The sequence below is a fragment of the Parus major genome, chromosome 5 (genome assembly GCF_001522545.3).
Source record: "Parus major isolate Abel chromosome 5, Parus_major1.1, whole genome shotgun sequence".
NCBI classification, from domain to species: domain Eukaryota; kingdom Metazoa; phylum Chordata; class Aves; order Passeriformes; family Paridae; genus Parus; species Parus major.
Genome location: NC_031774.1, coordinates 26,824,227 through 26,842,534, shown reverse-complemented (window position 1 = coordinate 26,842,534; position 18,308 = coordinate 26,824,227). Strand labels below are relative to the sequence as shown.

Sequence of the window (18,308 nt, the reverse complement as noted above, 5' to 3'; positions counted from 1 at the left end):
TGCGCGAGGACGAGTGCTCTGAACCGACCGGCTCCGTGTGCTCTGCCCCCGGTGCCAGAGCTCCGTCTGCAGCACCATAAATACAGCACTGTGTGCTCTGCTGCACGGAGCTCAGCTGCTGCCCCAGCCTTCAGCTCCTCATCACAAATGCTGCAGGGCAATGCACAAGGGCCATGGTGCAGCAGAAAAGGAGGCTTGATCCACCCAGGTGTCTCTCGGAGGGAGATGGGAATTTTGAGCAGTCTGTGTTGCTCAGCTCTAATTGAGCACAAAAACATCACATGGCAGGCAATAGCCCATTAGCAACACTGCATGCTGAGGGGCCTTTTAATTATTTTTGTGTTCCCAGAGGACTACAGAATTCTCTCCGTAAGCATGGCGTGGGAATGCCAATTAGGTGGCCTCCAGCCCTGCTAGACAAGGTCTGGTCACATCACCTTGCGTCACAGGCTGAACCCTGCCCTCCATTTTCTCCCCAAGTCTGCCGTTCTCTGCCATGAAATATTTATTAAAGGGAACTGCTGCCTGTCACAAATGGTGAGTCTCCCGTCTCCTTGCCAAGGTCAGGCTGCCAGGGAGGTACCTTTGCTCTCCGTAGCATCTCTTTGAGACTGATGGGTATTCCTTCCGTTCAGCACAGCCAGCCAGCCTTGGGAAGGAGGCTCTTTCAGTTCCTATGGATTCTTATTTCCCAAGAATAAGATGGGCAAGTAAACAAGTCACTAAAGCAGAGGCTGTGCAACAGTGAGCTATTGTGGTATCAGAACAGATAGATGAACTAGGGTACTGAAGAAGCGCATCATAAAAAGTCACTAAATCAATTTCTGCTGTGATGAAGAGCCACCTTCAGTCTTTGCAAACCCTGTTGTATCTTCTAAGGAAGGTCCTACACTTAGAGATGAAATCCTGGTCCCACCGAAGTGGATGGGAGGTTCATCCTCTTCTGGTGTGATGCTAGGTTTGCACCCACCTGGAGTTTAGCTGTGATTTGCTGAATTTGGATTTACTGTTTCATATGGCTTGTGTGAAAAATCACAAAGGCTTCAACCACAAGCTGTTTGATTATCAACTTTAGTGAAGGAAATAAGCAGGCACAGCTTAACTTGCTCAAGGAACTATGACTGAAGTGTCAAATAGATTTTCTCCCCCTATGGACAGATACTAAAGCGGTAGGAAAATAAATCTACAACCAGGGATAAACTATTAAATTAAGATGTGAGAACCAAAGTATGGGATTGGATGTGGAGATAACCTTCCCTAATAATTACCTCTAAAGGAACTTGGGGGCCAAAAATATGAGGACCAAGGTCCCCCACCGCTGGGCTGTGCCTACTCAGCTGCAGGAAGCCCGATGCTTCAGTACAGCTGGGGCAGGAAGGCCAGCTTGTTCTCTGCGGCGGCTGGTTCCTGGCAAACCTGCAAACCTGTCTCTCCTCTGCTGTCTCTCTTGACAGCCACTGAGTCCCAGCACACTTGTTCTCTCCTTGCATAGCAGCTGTGCCATAGTGCCAGTACTTTCTGGCTGTCCCCTGTGCCTCTTCTGGCTCTTTGGATGTGTTCTGGGCTGCGGGGATGGGAGGGTGGGAGCATGGAGAAGCTGCCCAGCACAGGACCACACCACAGATTTATGCAGAGACTTAATGATGTTTTCTGTTTTGTCTTTTATTTTTTTTCTCCCTTCCTAGTTATTCCTAACGTTTTACTTGCTTTTTTGACACCTGCTCAGCCTTGACCTGTCATTTTCTCAAAATTAGCAACGATGCTGAGATCATTTTCCTGTGCAGCGATGGCTGATTTAGAGCCCCTCATTATGCATGTATAATTAGGGTGGGTTTTTTTTTTTTTCTCCCCAGAAGCATTACTGTGCATTTATCGACAGTAGATTTCATCTGTCATTTTACAACCCAGTTCCTCATTATCATGAAAAACTTCTGCAGCTCTTCACAGTCGACTCTTGTTTTGACTGCCCAGAAGAGTTTTTCATTCTTAGTAAACTTCTTGCCTCACTTTTCCTCTTCTTTTCCAAATCACTTTTGAAAAGATTTAAAAATACATGTCCATCTTAGATCTTTGGGTAATTTTCCTCCCCCGTGAAAACATTGTTTATTTACATCTTTTGCTGTACTATTAAAAATACTTTGTGTCTTTTATTGCAATCATTCTACTGGCAATCACACTGTTATTCAATAGCATTGCACTGGAAAAAGTGGGGACAGACATTACAGAAATAAAACAATCAGCAGTCACATTTTTAGGGACTTAGCAGACAAGGTATATTTGTTTTGATCTGTGATTTTAATTATCTTGTAAATTCCTGACAGTAAATTTCATGTCTCACTGTATGTTGTGTAATAGAGCTTGATTTTTTTTTATTATTTTTATTTAAATGTATCCACTTCAAAGTTCATTATGCCATTCCAGAGACTAGTGCTGATAAATTCCTCATCTGGATTCAAGATATTGGCAGAAAGACTAACTCCTCAAGTCTCTGGCACCAAGGTAACGTCTTGTCATAAATCCATGGGAAGCCAGATTTCATTAGTTCCCTTGGTCATGGAATTAATTGTTTGCTCTGGCATTGAGCACCTGAACATGGCTTTGGGCAGCAGGAAAAGCAGAGGCATTTTAATGCTGTTCCTCTGCTGTGTTTTACTTGATTTTTGTCTCAGGATTATGAGATGCCAGGGATGTAAAACAGCTACCAGAAAGATAAACAGCTGCCAGAAACAGGGCCTTCTGGTTTGTACTTTGAGCTGTGCATACTGTGTAGAGTTAAAAAAAAATAGTGCTTAGAATAATTTAAAGCAGAAATCTGTTACGTTCCTTCAAAATTACCCGTGCTTGGTTTAATAGATGCTGGATTAATTGCGTGCTGTCTGAGAGCTTTTGTTCCCCTCCAGAGTGGCTGTGGTCTGTGCCACAGAGGTGAATGCTACTCTACTGTATGGCAAATTTGACATTGAAGGGCTCTTTGTAGAAATAAGACTGCCATTCTCCCCCATTGTCCCTTTGATTAAACAGTGCCAGCAAAAGAGACAGTTTTGATGGTTGTTTTCATATTGTGGGCATCTGGCTACTAAGAGCTGGGCTGAGATCACCAAATCACAAGCTGCTTTAGAGATGTCTGTTTATGCACGCTGATCCCACAGTGATGTGATCCAGGGAAGTATTTGGATATGCACATGGAGGGGGGCCAGGGGGCAGGGAGGAGAAAGAAACAATTTCTGGGATGTGTGGTGAGGACCATTTGTTGCCTGTGTGTGCTGCTGTTTTCCAAAACAACTCCCCTGGTACCCAAACCCACCACTCTCCAGTATCCCTGAAATAACCCTGGGCTGGGGATACTTTGTCTTCACTTACACATGAACAGGCTTCCAGTGACCTCTGAGGGACATTGAAATAAAAAAAAAAATCTAATATACTACATGTGGACTCATTCATTGACTGCTCCCCATTTAAAACCTCTTTTGCAGATTCTCACATCCGTGTGAATCAGCACTCGGTGATGGCTCAGGCCATTCCTCAGAAGCTTCAGCGTTGGTCACAGGGACTCCGTAAGATTATAATGGCTTCTGGACTAGGTTGCTGGCACCTTCTGTTTGCTGAATAAACTTTAACACACAAAGTTCTTCCCAGAATTTTGACCGTCTCTTTTGGTTAGTACCAAAGCAAACAGAGAAGATCTTGGGAAGAGGGCACTCCCATTTCTTTCCACACATCTGTTATCCAAACAGATAAAAAGGCTACAGAAGCATTTTTCCTTGAACTTTTAATTGAAGTGCTTTAATATAAAAAAACAGTACATACAAGTTCTAAACTCCTGTTTTCTGCAGTTGTTTACACGTTTTCTAAGTTGCAACAGAATTAGCTATGTAGGTAGTCAACACTGCTAACAAACTACAGTACAAGTTACTAATAACAGTACAAGATGCTTGGAATACATTCTTGCAAATGTGTATGAATACCAAAGAAATCCTGCGAAGTTGAGAGGCTTCCAACAGCCATTTTCCTCTCCTCTCAAACCTCAGTAGGATTTCGCTTACAGGTTTCCTAACCACCAAAACACGGAAGGGCCGATCCTTGGCTGGTGCAAGCTGCGGTGGCTCCGTTGGCATCCGCAGAGCAGTGTGAGTTGCCACGATTCACTCTGTGCTCAACAGACACCTCCTGGCGGGGTGAAACACCATGCAGGTTTCCGTGCGTGACAAACTGATGGGCCTTCTTGGTCAGTGCTGGCTTAGCGCATTAAACAATGTATTTTTTTTTCTCAGGGTTTGAAGGCTGATCTCTTTCTCCAAGAAGCAATCAGATCAGGATGACTGAAGAACAGTCAGAAGCACCCCAGATTCTCATACTGCTCTGGGTAAAGCTGGGCAAATTTCCCTTAAAAAAAGCCAAGTTTTGAAGCCACCTCATCACCTCTCCTCCCCCACAGAAGGCTGGCAAAGCTATCAAGCACTTAATAAAACTGAATGTGAGATAAGAGGAGCAAAGGTCCTCCACACAAGCCATGTTAAAACAAATCTCTACATACAAACATTGTAACAATACAGTCACTTCAGAGTTCCAAAGAAAGGTTCACACTTTACAAAAGAGGAAGGGGGGGAAAAAGTAACACAGGAAGCTGTCCTTACAATTATGTACTGGTTCCCAAACCTGTAACCTTAGTCTGTGGCTGCCAAAAGTAAACAAATACCAAGTTAGATTGTGTGAACTCCAGTGAGGCCTCACGGGGTATAGCAACAGGCAACCTGGAGGCAGTGTACATAGCTGAAAAGGAATTTGAAAGAAAGACAGGCATTTTCTCCTGTTCTGGTACATGTACATAACCAAAGACACAATGACAAACACACCACAGAGATGGGTCTTTCCAGCCTTTGAGCCCACCTACCTGTCACCCAGGACTGGTCACAGAAAGGTTTTTCCTCTGAAATGAGATGGTATGTGGGGTTTTCTTCAGGCAGGAACCCTTATTTTTTTCCCTCATTCAGTTTTTTGACTTGTCTCTGTACCTGCCATGTGACTAATAGGACATTTGGGCTCATCTGAGACTGCTGTGTTTTTCTTACAAGCATCAATACAAAACCTCATGGTCCTGAAGACCAACATTGCAATGGCATGCTTCAATCAGCAGCACCCAAAACTCCTCCAGGCTATTCACCATGTGGCATTGGATTATTTTGGTGGGAAGCTACAGAAGCTGGTGAACCCATGACAAGGTTAGCGTTTCAATTCATCTGCACATTATGAAAAGACTGGGCTCCAATGTCTCCAGTTCAGACTAAGACACAAAATGGAAGTTCAGTTCTGCTGCAAAGAGGATAAAATATTATTTAGATCCAGAAGTTGGCATATTGTGGAAAACATGGTGGTGGCTCACAGTAAGAATTCTTCAGCTGTATTGCCTTTTCAGTGACTTTGATTTTCTGTTCGTGTTAATTTGTAAGTATAGTTTTCTCCAACCACATTTTCTTGACACCACAGTTATTGCATTACAAAAGCCACTACAATGCAATCACTCAACATACACACACATGTTGTATAGATAGGGGTATGTACAGCCAGGAAGTGGGGCAGCTTCCAATCCACAATTTGTTTTTTCCAACCCACAAGATGCCAGTTAGGTGAGACAGAAATAATCTAGAGCATCCTCAAATGTTGAAAAGAAGGCTCTGAGTATACAAGCAGATAGAAACCCCAAAACCTAAACAACAAGAATTAATGCTAGTGGAACATCTCCTGCTTTGTAGCTAACTAAGTTGCCCTAAAATGGTTCTCACCTCAAAGTTTAAGATGCAGAATGTGCAGCAAGTGCAAAGAAAGAGGTGTCCTCCCCTGTGAATGCAGGGAGTGAATGTGCTTTCTCAGTATTGCCTAGAGGTTACCTGGTACACCTGCTCTTCCCTAGCCCACTGTCTTTATAACATCAAGTCTTTTACTTCAATGCCTAGCTGGTAAGGCTAGACTATTTCATTATGAACAAACTTCAAGGTTAATGTTTTAGAAGATTAGAAACAGATACCCTGATTCTTTTTAAACAATAACATATTGTACACTTCTTGCTTCTCTTTATCCTTTTTCCACAGAGAAAAGCATCCCAATGGCAAGTTTTCCATCAGTTCTGAGCTAGCACAGCCAGTTCTAAGAGCTGAAATGTCGATCAGGCCTTCACAGCCTTTGCTTCCCTGCCAAGAATGCTTCCTGCCTCCTGAAGAAACCAGTCCATTCTGAATATTTCTGTGATGTAGACACTCTGGGATCCACAGCAGCTCATCAAATGCTCTTATGCTGGCCAGTCATTAGGAGCATTTATGATAAATTTCTGTATTTCTTAAACTATGTGTAATAAAAATACAACTACATACAATAAATTTGAAGGACTCTTTGTCCCATTGCCAAATTTATTTATTAGACTTAAAAAGAGCACAGGAAGGTACTCAGCTCTTCAAAAAGTTCTCAGAAATCACATCAGGAGCTTCTGATATTGTGCAATGTTTTTTCACCTCTATGCTGAGCCAAGCATTAGCAAACAACTATTGTGCATGTCACCAGCCTTGCACTGACAAGGCTTTACACAAAAAAATGTGATGAAACTTGCTGATTTCATCACTGCAACACTGAGCATCATCCCAGGTAAATGACACTCCAAAGACCAAAAGAGCCCTTAGGTACATTTGTCTAACAACCTCATCTTCAGACCACCCTGGACCTTCCATGACCCATATAAAAGCCCCTCAATTTTTTGCAGAAGGCTTCCAGGACACAATCTGTCAACAGGAGGCAAGCCACAGCAATGGGTGTGGCCATGGCTGACACACTCTATGGTTCTACTGTTTTTGATAAGAAGAAGAAGGATGGAAGGAGTCCAGCTGGTCCCTAAGCTCAAAGCTAGACATTGTTTAAAATACCTTTTCATTTCCAAAATGAGGAGATGTGATAGCAAAATCAATAAGATACCTAAAATAAAAGCCTTCAAGTTATTTTTTTTAAGCCATTTTTAATGATAAACCAGTGCCAGATAAAGGAGAAAGCCTCTGAAGTCAGAACCCAGTTCTTGGATGTTTTGCACTCAGACTGAATTATTCTTAAAAGGGGGAGTAACCTAAGAGCCTTTATGGTCTATTTTTAAATGAGAGGATATTTTTCATTTAAGTCTCTGTAACAGAATAATTTGAAAATAACTGAGGAAACCATGCAATCACAGATGATCTGTGTTCAGTGTGCTCTGCTGAAACTGCTGTGACTCCACTGCATTAAGAAAAGACATACATTATTCTGTAGCAATTGTCCATGACACTGAGGCTTACAGCATAAATATTGCAATACCTCATCCAGTTTCTGTATGATACACCAAATTTTATTGCAGTAATGTCTCATAATAGATGAAGGTGCTGCAGGGTCCTGTTTGGCCAATTGCTATAGGACCCTGGAGTGCATTTCATAAGCAGGGAATATCTCCCATGGGACGGGAGTTAAGATGAGGACTAGATGCCAAAAGAACCAGCTAAAAGCTTCATGTACAATTCTAGAAAATTATTTTCTGTGCCTCACACCCCCACCTTCTCCCAGCCCCTCCATTAAATGGGAGGTTCGTTTCCCTGCTTGCAGATAGTGCTGGATGCAAGATAATGGAGCATGGCCCTGCCACGCACAGCCGAATGCCTGTAAATCAAGAAGCCAGTGTTCTTTGCCAATGTGACAGATTGAAAAATGCTTCTGGTACTTCCATGAGTGGGTTACTAAGCAACACTTTGGCTTTCAGGGAGTAGCCCTGCTGGATGTGATCTCATGCACCGGCAGCCTGACCACATCCCCAGCTGGAGCACTGGGGAAAGGAGGGTGTGTGTGCCAGTAGCAAGGCTGCAAGGCTTCGCTTGGCTCTAACACAGGTTCCTTTGGGATGAGCTGTAATCACAACGGAAAAATATCCCAGGGATGACCATGGGCCTACCCACAGGATGGCTAAAAAGGAAAGATATACTGTTGGGAGAGAAGTAAAGCTTGGAAGTAAAGCTTTAAACACCTGTGGCATATCCTGGGTGGCTGTCTCAGAGCAAATGATGCTGAAGAGGACTGACTCCAGGGAGAGTTGCTAAAAATTATAGGGGCTGGAAAAGATTTCCACGTGAAGAGACAGATCAAAAATAATAGAAATGAATTAGAAACTAGATTAGAAATGAATAAGAGAGGGGAGGATGGAGCTGACTGAAGTGAGGTCTCATACAGGTGAGGAAAATAATGTGCTGCTGTCCACTGCTTCCTGATGTAGCAGTGAGGAGTTGTTTACAGAGAATCAGAGGGCAGTATACCGAGAACTGATGAAACAAGCTCAAACTCCACAAAGTCAGAGAGACATTTGCCCTGGTTGCTGAATGTTCCATCATTATCTTTTGCTGAGATTTCTCACTTTCCTTTGGAGCTTGTGACATGGCATCACTGGAGCCAGGCTGAGCCAGAACAGGGCAAAAACAGACCAGACTTATAGCCAGAGATAGAAATAACTGTTTTCTTGCATGTGTTTGGTGTGCTCAGCTATTAAGCAGCTATACACCTTTTCATAAAGACTAAAGTCCATGACTTGGCATCTTTAAGGATACCAGGCCAACCACAAAGTCAGTGGATGAATGTTGACTGAGAGCAGTTGAGAATCAGACCCACTTTTTATAGCATTGGTTCTCTTTCATGTGTTGGTAAGTCATGCTCCAAATTTGTTAGAATGCTGACACACCTTTCCAAAACAAGCAGGATTTTCTCTTTCCTCCTTCTTCTGTAATACTTACTATAGAACTCTAGATTTATTCCTGATCAGTAAGCAATGTTTACAGTAAATAACATTAGGATGATACACAAATATATGTATTTATAAATAACTTAAAGTCTCCTAATTAAAAATCAATACCACATCACACAGTGAGGCTGTGCCAGTGCCACTATTCAAAGATCATTACTTCAGTATTTTAAAAGTGAACTTACAAGATGATGATAAATAGCTTTTATTTGGGAGAAGTGCTATGATGTCATAGATTTTCCTTCTATTTTCCTTCAAAATAATGGGGACAATGTTGTCCCAAATCAAATAAAGTATCAACAGCAAAGATTGTAACTCAAGCTTCCTCACCCCCAATTTTAATTGTTGGTGTTTTTCTTTTCAACCACTTCTAATGGAAAGAAGAAAAAAAAGTGTATACCAATGGCAAATTCAACCTGAAATGGCAGATGAAGAACAGGTGAACCAATAAATTAGCATGTACAGAAGCTTCTGGTTCTTGTAAGATCTGACTGAGTCACACAGATAACAATTTACTTAAATACTCTTGAGTTTCTCTTTACACCTGCAATTCAATGAAATAAATTATTTCCAGGCCTATACCCATCACTTCTGACCCAGGCTGCAGTTCTGGAAGAAAGTCTAAGTAAACAGGAAGACTGCTGATCTCTTCTGCAGCAGAAGAAATGGCAAGCCATCAAGGTAAAGAGGAAATCTCTCTCACTTTTTAAAAAGAACATTTTATGACTAAAAAGTCTTTATTAACTACTGTATGGCCTTGAGATTAAATAAGCACACAAGCTTGATTCTCTGCAATGATCAAAGGTTTGCTGAACATTTCTAAGGGAGAGACAGAAGCTGATGGTTTGGTTTGGACCTGTCTATTTCTGAATTGTTCTAAACCTTTCAAATCAGTTTCAGTATACACTGTCTCTGAAATACTGTAAGAAAAGAAAAAAAATGAGAATGAACAAGGAAAGATATTCTGTAATGAAGCTCAAAGGAGATGACACTTGGAAATTCCTCATGCACAGCCTTCCCAAAAGGATGCAGGAGCACATCTCTAGTGTTGCACTCCGGGAGAGCTACAAAGGAAAAATAAGTAAGATATAAGATCCATGTCTTCTCCTTTGGTTTTCAGCAGATACTTCATTTTTCACTGTTGCTCACAAATTCTGCAGTGGGAGTACATTGTGAACATCCAAATGAGGTACTTTGTCCAGCAGAAGCACATGTTGAGGCTGGAAACAGATCTGTGCTTCACCAGAACTCATGGGCAGCAGAGGCTTTGGCCTTCCAGGCAGAAGCTCATGAGAAATGGAAGTCTTTATATTGTAGGCACAAGGGTCCCTGATGAGAATTAGCAGTTCCAAAATCGTATATGGCAACAGCAGGAGTCCTATCCGAGTGGACAAAATGTTGGACTGTCCTTTCTCATAGAGAGGTGTGCCATGGCAGCAAAGACCCTTCAGGCTGCTACAGAAGGGAACGCTCTCCCAGCCAGCCAATTCAATCAGTCAAGGCACAGAAAGGAGATGAACATGAAATGAATGTGTCATCCTTTATCAGTCTTTCCAAATGCAAAGAATAAAACCTGCCCTTCTCTCTCCCTAGCTTCTGAAAGTGGGAAGAGATGAAATATTTCCTGAGTCACTGTGGAGGTGAAACCTATAGTTTGTTACAATGAACTGAATCAGATGGATGACTAGACTGACAGGAGTCTGAAAGAAAATATCAATACTTGAAAAATCAGCAGTTTTCAGGTATGAAGTGTTTTATTTTTAACTTCATTCACACAAAGGGCAGTAAGCTGATCTGAAAATAGTAGTTGTATCATTTCAAAACAGCAGTAACAACATATATTCTAAATGTGCTAATGTAATAACACTTTACATTTTCACCCAACATGGCAGAAATACACAAAAAATATTAATAAACGGTTGGCTCAATTTCCCAGCTGCTAATTGCCTGGCATTCTCACTGATATTTAATAAAAGGGTAGAGCCTAAAACCCCTTCTGTCCCCTAGAGGTACCTGCTGTTCTTTACACTCCCCCTTTTCCCTCAGTTAAGTGTCTCAATGCACAATGGTGGGGGGGTGGAGGGGTGGTATTTCCAAACACCCCAGCGATGCAGCTGGAGAGACAGGAGAGTGATGCACCTCTCCTCTAGCCTGTGCTAAGGCTTGGCCATCAGGACAGCAAAATTGTGCTTGCACAACCTGCAGCCTGCTTCCTTCAAGACAGCCACTGACCCCAAGGGCTAAGGACACTGCCCAGGAGCGTCAGTCACTCTCGCCCTTGTCTGCAGTGCAGTGAGACCTTGTGCCCCAGCCAGCACCACCAGAGACAGAGCTGGGCCAGTGCCAGCACTCTCCGCAAAACTGCACCCCAGGAATGGGGACATGATGCTTTGGCCCTGGAGGATGGCATCAGCACTGGTAGAATGGGGACATGGCCTGAGCCTGCAAAGCCAGGGGAGCACGATGGGGAGCGGGCTGGGCAGCTGCACTTGTAAATCAGCCCCCTTCAAACCATAGACAGCCCCCTCCTCTCCCTGCCCTTCCAACACACCTGAGTTTATCTTATGTAAACCAGATGAGGTTTGCTGCCTGTCCTGAAAAGCCATTCAACTACTGCTGGGGATGGAGGTCATTGCTAGTAATTATATCACCACTGAAGATGGATTTGGCTGCCTGCCAGTCACAACTCCTGCCCTCTTTTACCAGAGAAACACAGCCACAGCAACTAAGCTCTTTTGTTCCTTCTGCAGGGTTTTGGATCTTTCACATCCAACTCCTGCCTTGTCACCTGCTCCTATCTCCCAGGCAGTGTCATGGGCCTATGGCTGGCAGAAATAAATGGTGTAAGGAACAGCTCAGAAGAGCTGGCTCTTCTTGCTCTGCCACAGCCTTGGGTCTGCAGCACGGTGGTGAATAGCAGCACTTAGGGCTCAAACACTGTTTGTAGGCTCCAAGTGTTTTGCAAAGGCAGCTAAGAATTGACATCCTGTCTTTTCTCTGGAAGCGAGGCACAGATTTGAGTAGCTGCCCACAGCAGTGCCACAATCCTTGTAAGTGGAAATAAGCCTGTGCCTTATAGCTGCACATAGGCAGGGTGTGGGGAATGTCCCACTCCCAGACTGGCTAGGGGCAGCTCTGAGTGCCCCTGTGATGGGCAGCTGGGCACGACCCACAGCTCTGCAGGACAGGCTGTCCCCCATCTGGTCAGCATCCAGAACTGAGCTCTGGGTTTGGCCCTCAGTCCGTGAGCATCCCTGCCAATTTGGCTGGGGGCTCCTTCTGCAGACACCACCTATTTGGGGGGGCTGGGGCAGCACCCCCTGCTCCTGCCTGGCAGCCGTGGTCACCCTGCTCAGCTGCAGGCTCCCTTCCTCCTGTCACCTAAAAGTGGGAGATGCTAAGATCATAATGAACCCAGACCAGTTAGAGAAGGAGGCTTTCCTGACCTGTCTGCCTGCTCCCCTCCATAGAACTTATTTTCTCAAAATTATAGAACTGATCAACTGTTAAAATGTCAGGTGACCTCCTCGTGATCATCCCACAGCTTCCCATAACAAGATTGAAAAGATAATCTATTTTTTAATAATGTCCTCCATAAAATTTATGTTTACTTTCCTCTCAGACTGGTGCCAGATTTTTCCCAATATAAATTACATTAACATTCAAATATTGAAGTGATTCTTTCGAAAAAGATTGAAACAATAATTTTCAACTCTTTCTCTTGTTCCCCCTTAGTTTTTGTATTAAATAATTTTCCAGATTGGACTTCAGTATATGAATAATTATGGTTCTCTCAAAAGCAGATTTTTTTGAAAATAAATTCATTCCACACAGAAAAATCATGCCCAGCTCTACCTGGAATTTTCTTGCCCGTAATGCACACTATCCCTCTAGCAGTGACAAGGTTAATTAATATTCCTTTCTACCCCCATCCACTCCTCACCTCCCAAGTGACCCCTGTCAAAACACATGCTGTAGGTGTAAAGAAAATGCTAAAGCCCCATAACACTGCATGGTGCAGGAGAATCTTCCTTTGGGGCAGAAATGACTAAGCTCCTTTTAAAAAGAGATAAAAAATCATTATTTCAAAGTTACTTAGAGTAACATTTGCTTCAAAAGAACACAATGGTGGCTTTGCTAGCTCAAGAACTGGTCTGAGGTATGTTTACAGAATGTAAACTCTGTGCCCTGTAAACTTGATGCAACAACACAGTTATGGAAGCACAGTTTGGGGGCGGATCAGGACCCATCTCATGTTTCTTAAAGGTATTGCCTTTTCCAAGCTATGGGGGAGGCCCTGTGATGGCAACACGAGTTCATTTCCCCAGTGGTACTCCTTGGATGCCCCCGTTCTGTGGTCATTTCTCCACCCCTCTGATTTCTGCATCTGCCCCAGCAGGTGCTGCCCTCCCCAGCCAGTCTTCCCAGCATGGACAGAAAACTGGGCAGCGCAGCACACAAACGTGATGGAGGGAGAGCCAGAGGCAAGCCATGGTTTCACACAATACAGTCTGAATTGCTTGATCTCTGGAACAGCCCAAGGTGGCCAACACAAAGTAGATGGCATTGTGAGCATGAAGGAGGTAATGTGCAATTTACTGCATCAGTAAAGACGATTTTCTCTAACTGACCTTTTTTAGGTTATCCAAAAGGAGTTAAAAGTAGAAGGATCATGTGCATATGTTTAGCTAACGTACTTTAAGGCCATTATGCAGACACACTTGTATTTAAATACATCCTCTCCCACAGTAAACATCTGTTTTCATAATAAGGCCAGGAAGAACACTTACATCATCCAGCCTGACTTCCTTTATAACACAAGCCTTTTTCAGTCAGACATTCCCGTGACTAAATAAGATTGTGTTTAATTAAAATACATCTAAGAATCTGTCTGTTCTTGATTTGAAGTCTTAGAGGCATGCAGGATCTACCATCTCCTGGTAGTTTGCCCTGATTTGTGCTAAAATATTAATTTGTCTTGCCTACACAAAAGAGTTTTGAAAAACACCATTGTTCACCTTAGGGACTGCCAACAAACTTGCATGTCCTGCCATAGCAAGAGAGAGAGCAGCACACTGAGCCGGGGTGCTCACACTGTTTAGTGCCCAGAGCAGCTCTCTGGAAAGATTGCCTGACAGCAGATGGTGCTGCCCAAGTCACACATCCCAGCAGTCATACAGGAGGACTATCCCCAGTGGGGCAGCAGGTGACAGGGAATCAGTTATCAGAGTTTCTAAACTCTTCTTCACCCCCATGGTAGTGCCACAACCTCTCCACATCTCAGCAAAGCTGGTGTATTTTTCACCTGGGAGGTCAGTCACTATTTCTGAAGTGCACCAACACACATGGCTCTGCACGCGTGCTAAAAGTGTCACTGAGAGGTCCGTTCCAGCCCCTTATCTTGGACTCAGCTAGTGAAGAAGGGAGGCTGTCGCTGGAGGAAGTTCTCTGGATGGAAGAGCTTGTGTCTAATCTGCTGCCAAAGTTACCTGGAGCTGCTTGGCTACACAGCACACAGCATAAAGCCGGAGAGATGAAACACAGCTGGTCCACTGTGGATATGCACCCTGTCACACTGATCTCAGATGGCAAACAATGCTTTGGCATTGAAGATCTAGCAATCTGTCCTTCTGTCATACCTCATTAGTGATGAAACTTCAGCAAGGCCACGGAGGAGCTGTATTTCTCAACATGAAAGGTATTGTTGGCTGCAGAATGGTTATGGGAGGTAAAAACAGCTCTGGATCAAAACCACAAAATAGGAAAGCAGGTGTGCACAGTGAGCACAGCTCCTTTAGCAATGTCTCTGTCACGGGGATGGAGACCACTGAAATTCTGCACCAGATGGTTCCACCAACTAGGCTCCCTGAGACTTACATGATGAGTCACGAGTGTCTGCTTAACACACAGGCCAAAGAATCATGCATGTCCTCTCTGTTTAGGAATGCAGACATTGTCCTACTCCTCCAAGGTCAGTGTAAGCATCAGACACTGGAAGGTGATGGCCATTTTTATGATGGAAGTCCTTGGTCTAGCAGGACTGGTAGCTGAGGACCAGCCTGAACACTAACCCACATCTGCTGATCCCACCACCAGCACCATCATAAAAGTTTTCTCCAGCACACACACTTCTCATTTCCAGTCACTCTTCCCAAAATACCCATTTACTGTGAGAGAGCCCAGTGGTGTCTCTGGTGAATACACACTTGCACTTCTGGCCACAACAGTAACAGGACTTTGTATGAGACTGAGCTATGTGATGGTCCCAAAATACCAGATCAGCAGGGTTCAACCATACCAACAGATGGCTGTAAATGCTCATGCAGATCATCTGTGTCCTCCAAGTGTTCCTCAGGGCCAGGGCAGCTCCAGACTGGGAGGAAGATGCTTTATTTTATATTTGCTCAAGGGCCTTGTCCCCACAGGTATCAGACACCTGATGCAAGTACACAGGCTTCCACTTTGCTCTCTCCAGACTTGATGCTCAAATTTCTTTGTGCTCTCAGCTCATTGAAGGGCTGACACATGGGAAGCAAAAGATATTAAACCAATTTTACAGGTAGCCTGTGCAGCTGCTCCAGGAGAGTCTTGGTCCAATACAATTAGGAAAAATACTTTCTGTATTTTTTTATCTTAACATGTTAAAATACTCCTGCTCCAGCCTGAGAAGAGGCTGCAAGAGTAGGTGGGAGAATCCAGTAGCTGACACAGCTACTTTTGGTGTAGAAGCTGAACAAAAGGGGAAGAAATTATCTAAATAATGAGAAAAAGTGCACTAGGTCAGTAGAGCTCATCCTAACTAAGTGTAATTAGCAGGAGAAGGAAGAAAAAATAGCTCACCAATATTGTCTCACAATGTCTTTCAACTGTTTGGGAATGTTTACATTTGCAGAAGAGTTTTGACCAATATAAAAATGCCAAATATAATCTTCAGTATCCTTACCTACTTGTACCAGCAACATGAGCCACATGCTGCTTGGGACTCTCATAAATTTATATTATTAACCCACTTAAATCTATGCATAGAAAGTGATATACATCATACCTAAAAAACTGGTTATTCTGGGCTACTTGGCAGTTCAGGGAGTGGTAGGTTTTTAACCTTAAAGAGACATTTTGTAGAAAATATTTGATGTACTTATTCTCCTAGTAATATCTTAAATAATTCAAAGGTCTTCAACTGCAATAAATTTTTTTCAATGGATGTTAACACTTAATATTTTCTTCATTTCACATGTAAATCTTTGTTTAAATAAAGTAGAACTATTCCTATTTAAATTTTTTAATCATTATGAAAATTCTTCTTTTCACATTAGGTTCAGCAGGTTATTCTTTTCTTTAGAGCTGGGGAAGGTTTTTAGACAAATCATGTCATTGGCCAAAAATGTGGTTGCAGAGAATTTGGGGGAAAATTGTTTGGAAATTCAGTTAGATCTTGATAATTACTTTGACAAAAAACAGTAACACTTAGGAAATGCTGAAAGCCCAGATTAGACAATGCCCAGAAAATGCAGCTTTCATTTGCAGAACATTTTAATTTAGAAATTTCAAAAAAAATTAATCAAAGTGCTTCATTTGACCTTAAGCCAAAATTGTTCCTTTTTGCAACTTACGTTAGATTGCTCAAAAAACTGACAATTTTCACCTTCTATGATCAATTTAGGATGATGATTTTTCTTTTGTTCCATTTTCTGAGCTAAAAAGAAAGTCAGTTGCATACAAAAGATTTCTCACTCATAATTTTCTGAACAAAAAGAAATTATGTGTCTGGAAGGTATTGTTGGCATTGCAGTGGGATGGTATGCCTGAATATCCTGAATACCAAAGGCATTTCTAAGCATCTGAGTGTGTACATACCAGTACTGCTCTTCCTTACACTTAAAACAGATTCCTAATATCTGCCAAATCAGGGCATTTGATTCAATGGAGAAAGTGTAACTCCAAAAAGTTTTGATCAGTGCTTCTCTTAGTGACAATGCGCTGTTCATGAACTGAGAAGTATTGAACTAAATGCAACTCTCAGAGCACCCCTCTTAAGCACCCATGCATCTACAGAGTGGTTGCAGTAAAGAGTTTTCCAGTCAAGCCTGTGAAGAGAAACACCTGGTGCTGCTCCCAGCTGAAGTACTCACCAATAATTCCTTGGGAAATATCTTACTACTTTTTCATTTAAAAAAAGACGAAACAGAAAGCACGAAGCCACACAAAATTGACTTCTCCGTGTCAGTCTAACAACCCTCCCCCTTCCATAATGCAAGTGAGCCTGTTAATGGCAAGCAGCAACCATGCACAGCAGTGAAGAGATTTCATCCAGATTCATTGGGAAAGTACACAGTCCTAGCAGAGCCCAGGAGGTCTGGCATTAGTGACAGTGAGTACCACAGATACCTCTTCCTGTATTTGAGTGTCCGTTCGTTTGGATGTGGATTGTGTCTTTGTGTTCTGGATGGGAATTGTGTGCTGGTATGGCAACACCAGGAGCAAGGTGTTTCTTGACTGCTGGAGCTCCTCAGGCCTGGTAGCCAAAAGCTGATGCTCTCTCTCTGAGCAGTTCCTGGCACAAGTGACAACTCCAGCTCCCTGCAAATGAAGAAATCCTTCTTATAGGGATGACATAAAATCCAGACACTCAGAGATTGTGTCAAGATTGGCTTGAATAGTATATCAGATATTCCTAATATTGGAATTGCCTGTAGTTTTGTGAAGCAGCCTCTGCTGCCCTGGCTTTTGTGTCCATAGGCTTTCTACATGAGCTACAATGATGCTGGGGTGTGCATTACAATGAGGTGTTATATATTTTCACACTTTCAATAAACCACTTCCCAATGGAACAGAAACCTTTAGCTAATTATTAGCTGCATTTCCAAATTTTCCCCTCCTGATTTAGCTTCCTTTTTACCAAAGTTACAAACATTAGCTCCTGAATGCATATTTGATTTGTAATTATTCTTGTCCTGCCCCTCACGTAAACCGCAGTCACTCACACTCACAAGTCTCCCCCAATTCCACTGCTCTCTGAAGATTTTAGTCAGAGAACCTCCGATGGTAAGACTTATTCCTCTGCTCCACAGCCAAGTGACAAGCTCCAACCAGTCATAGTAGTCAGACTGAACCCCTTGCAGAGGTCGTAACTACATACCAAATGTAATAAAGACCACAAAACCCTCACCCTGCCGAGACAGAAACATATCACAGAGCAAGGAAGGTCATTCCCTTTAACCCAGTCTGCTGACAACATGCTCTCAGATGTTCCAGAGAGGACCTCCCTGTCTGAGGCTTTCTCCCCAGGACTTTGACTTCTTAGGAAGTCCAAAGTCACATTTCACAGGCCTCAGTTCAGTTGACTAAATTGAGGTGACCAATGACATGTGGGACATCCAAAAGTACCCATGACCCACAAAACAGCTATGTTCTGTAAGAGGTGGAGACCAGGCAAGACTGAATAGGATACCACAGATCACACTAGCGCTCCACATCTATTAATTTTGTTTCTTTCCAGTACTACCTCCCTTTGCTTTGC

At 43.0% G+C, this 18,308-nt stretch overlaps 1 protein-coding gene across 4 annotated transcripts in view; it reads right to left on the bottom strand.

Annotated features, from left to right (window-relative positions):
• Window positions 1-3,754: 3,754 nt before the first annotated feature.
• Window positions 3,755-18,308, bottom strand: part of DPF3 (double PHD fingers 3) — a 100,547-nt gene continuing 85,993 nt past the window's right edge. For all 4 annotated transcript variants that reach the window (XM_019007003.2, XM_019007004.2, XM_019007005.1 and 1 more), the window contains one exon: window positions 3,755-17,368. In XM_019007003.2, coding sequence (XP_018862548.1) covers window positions 17,298-17,368 — 71 coding nt within the window. In that variant the 3' untranslated portion in view covers window positions 3,755-17,297. The remainder of the gene's footprint in view (window positions 17,369-18,308) is intronic.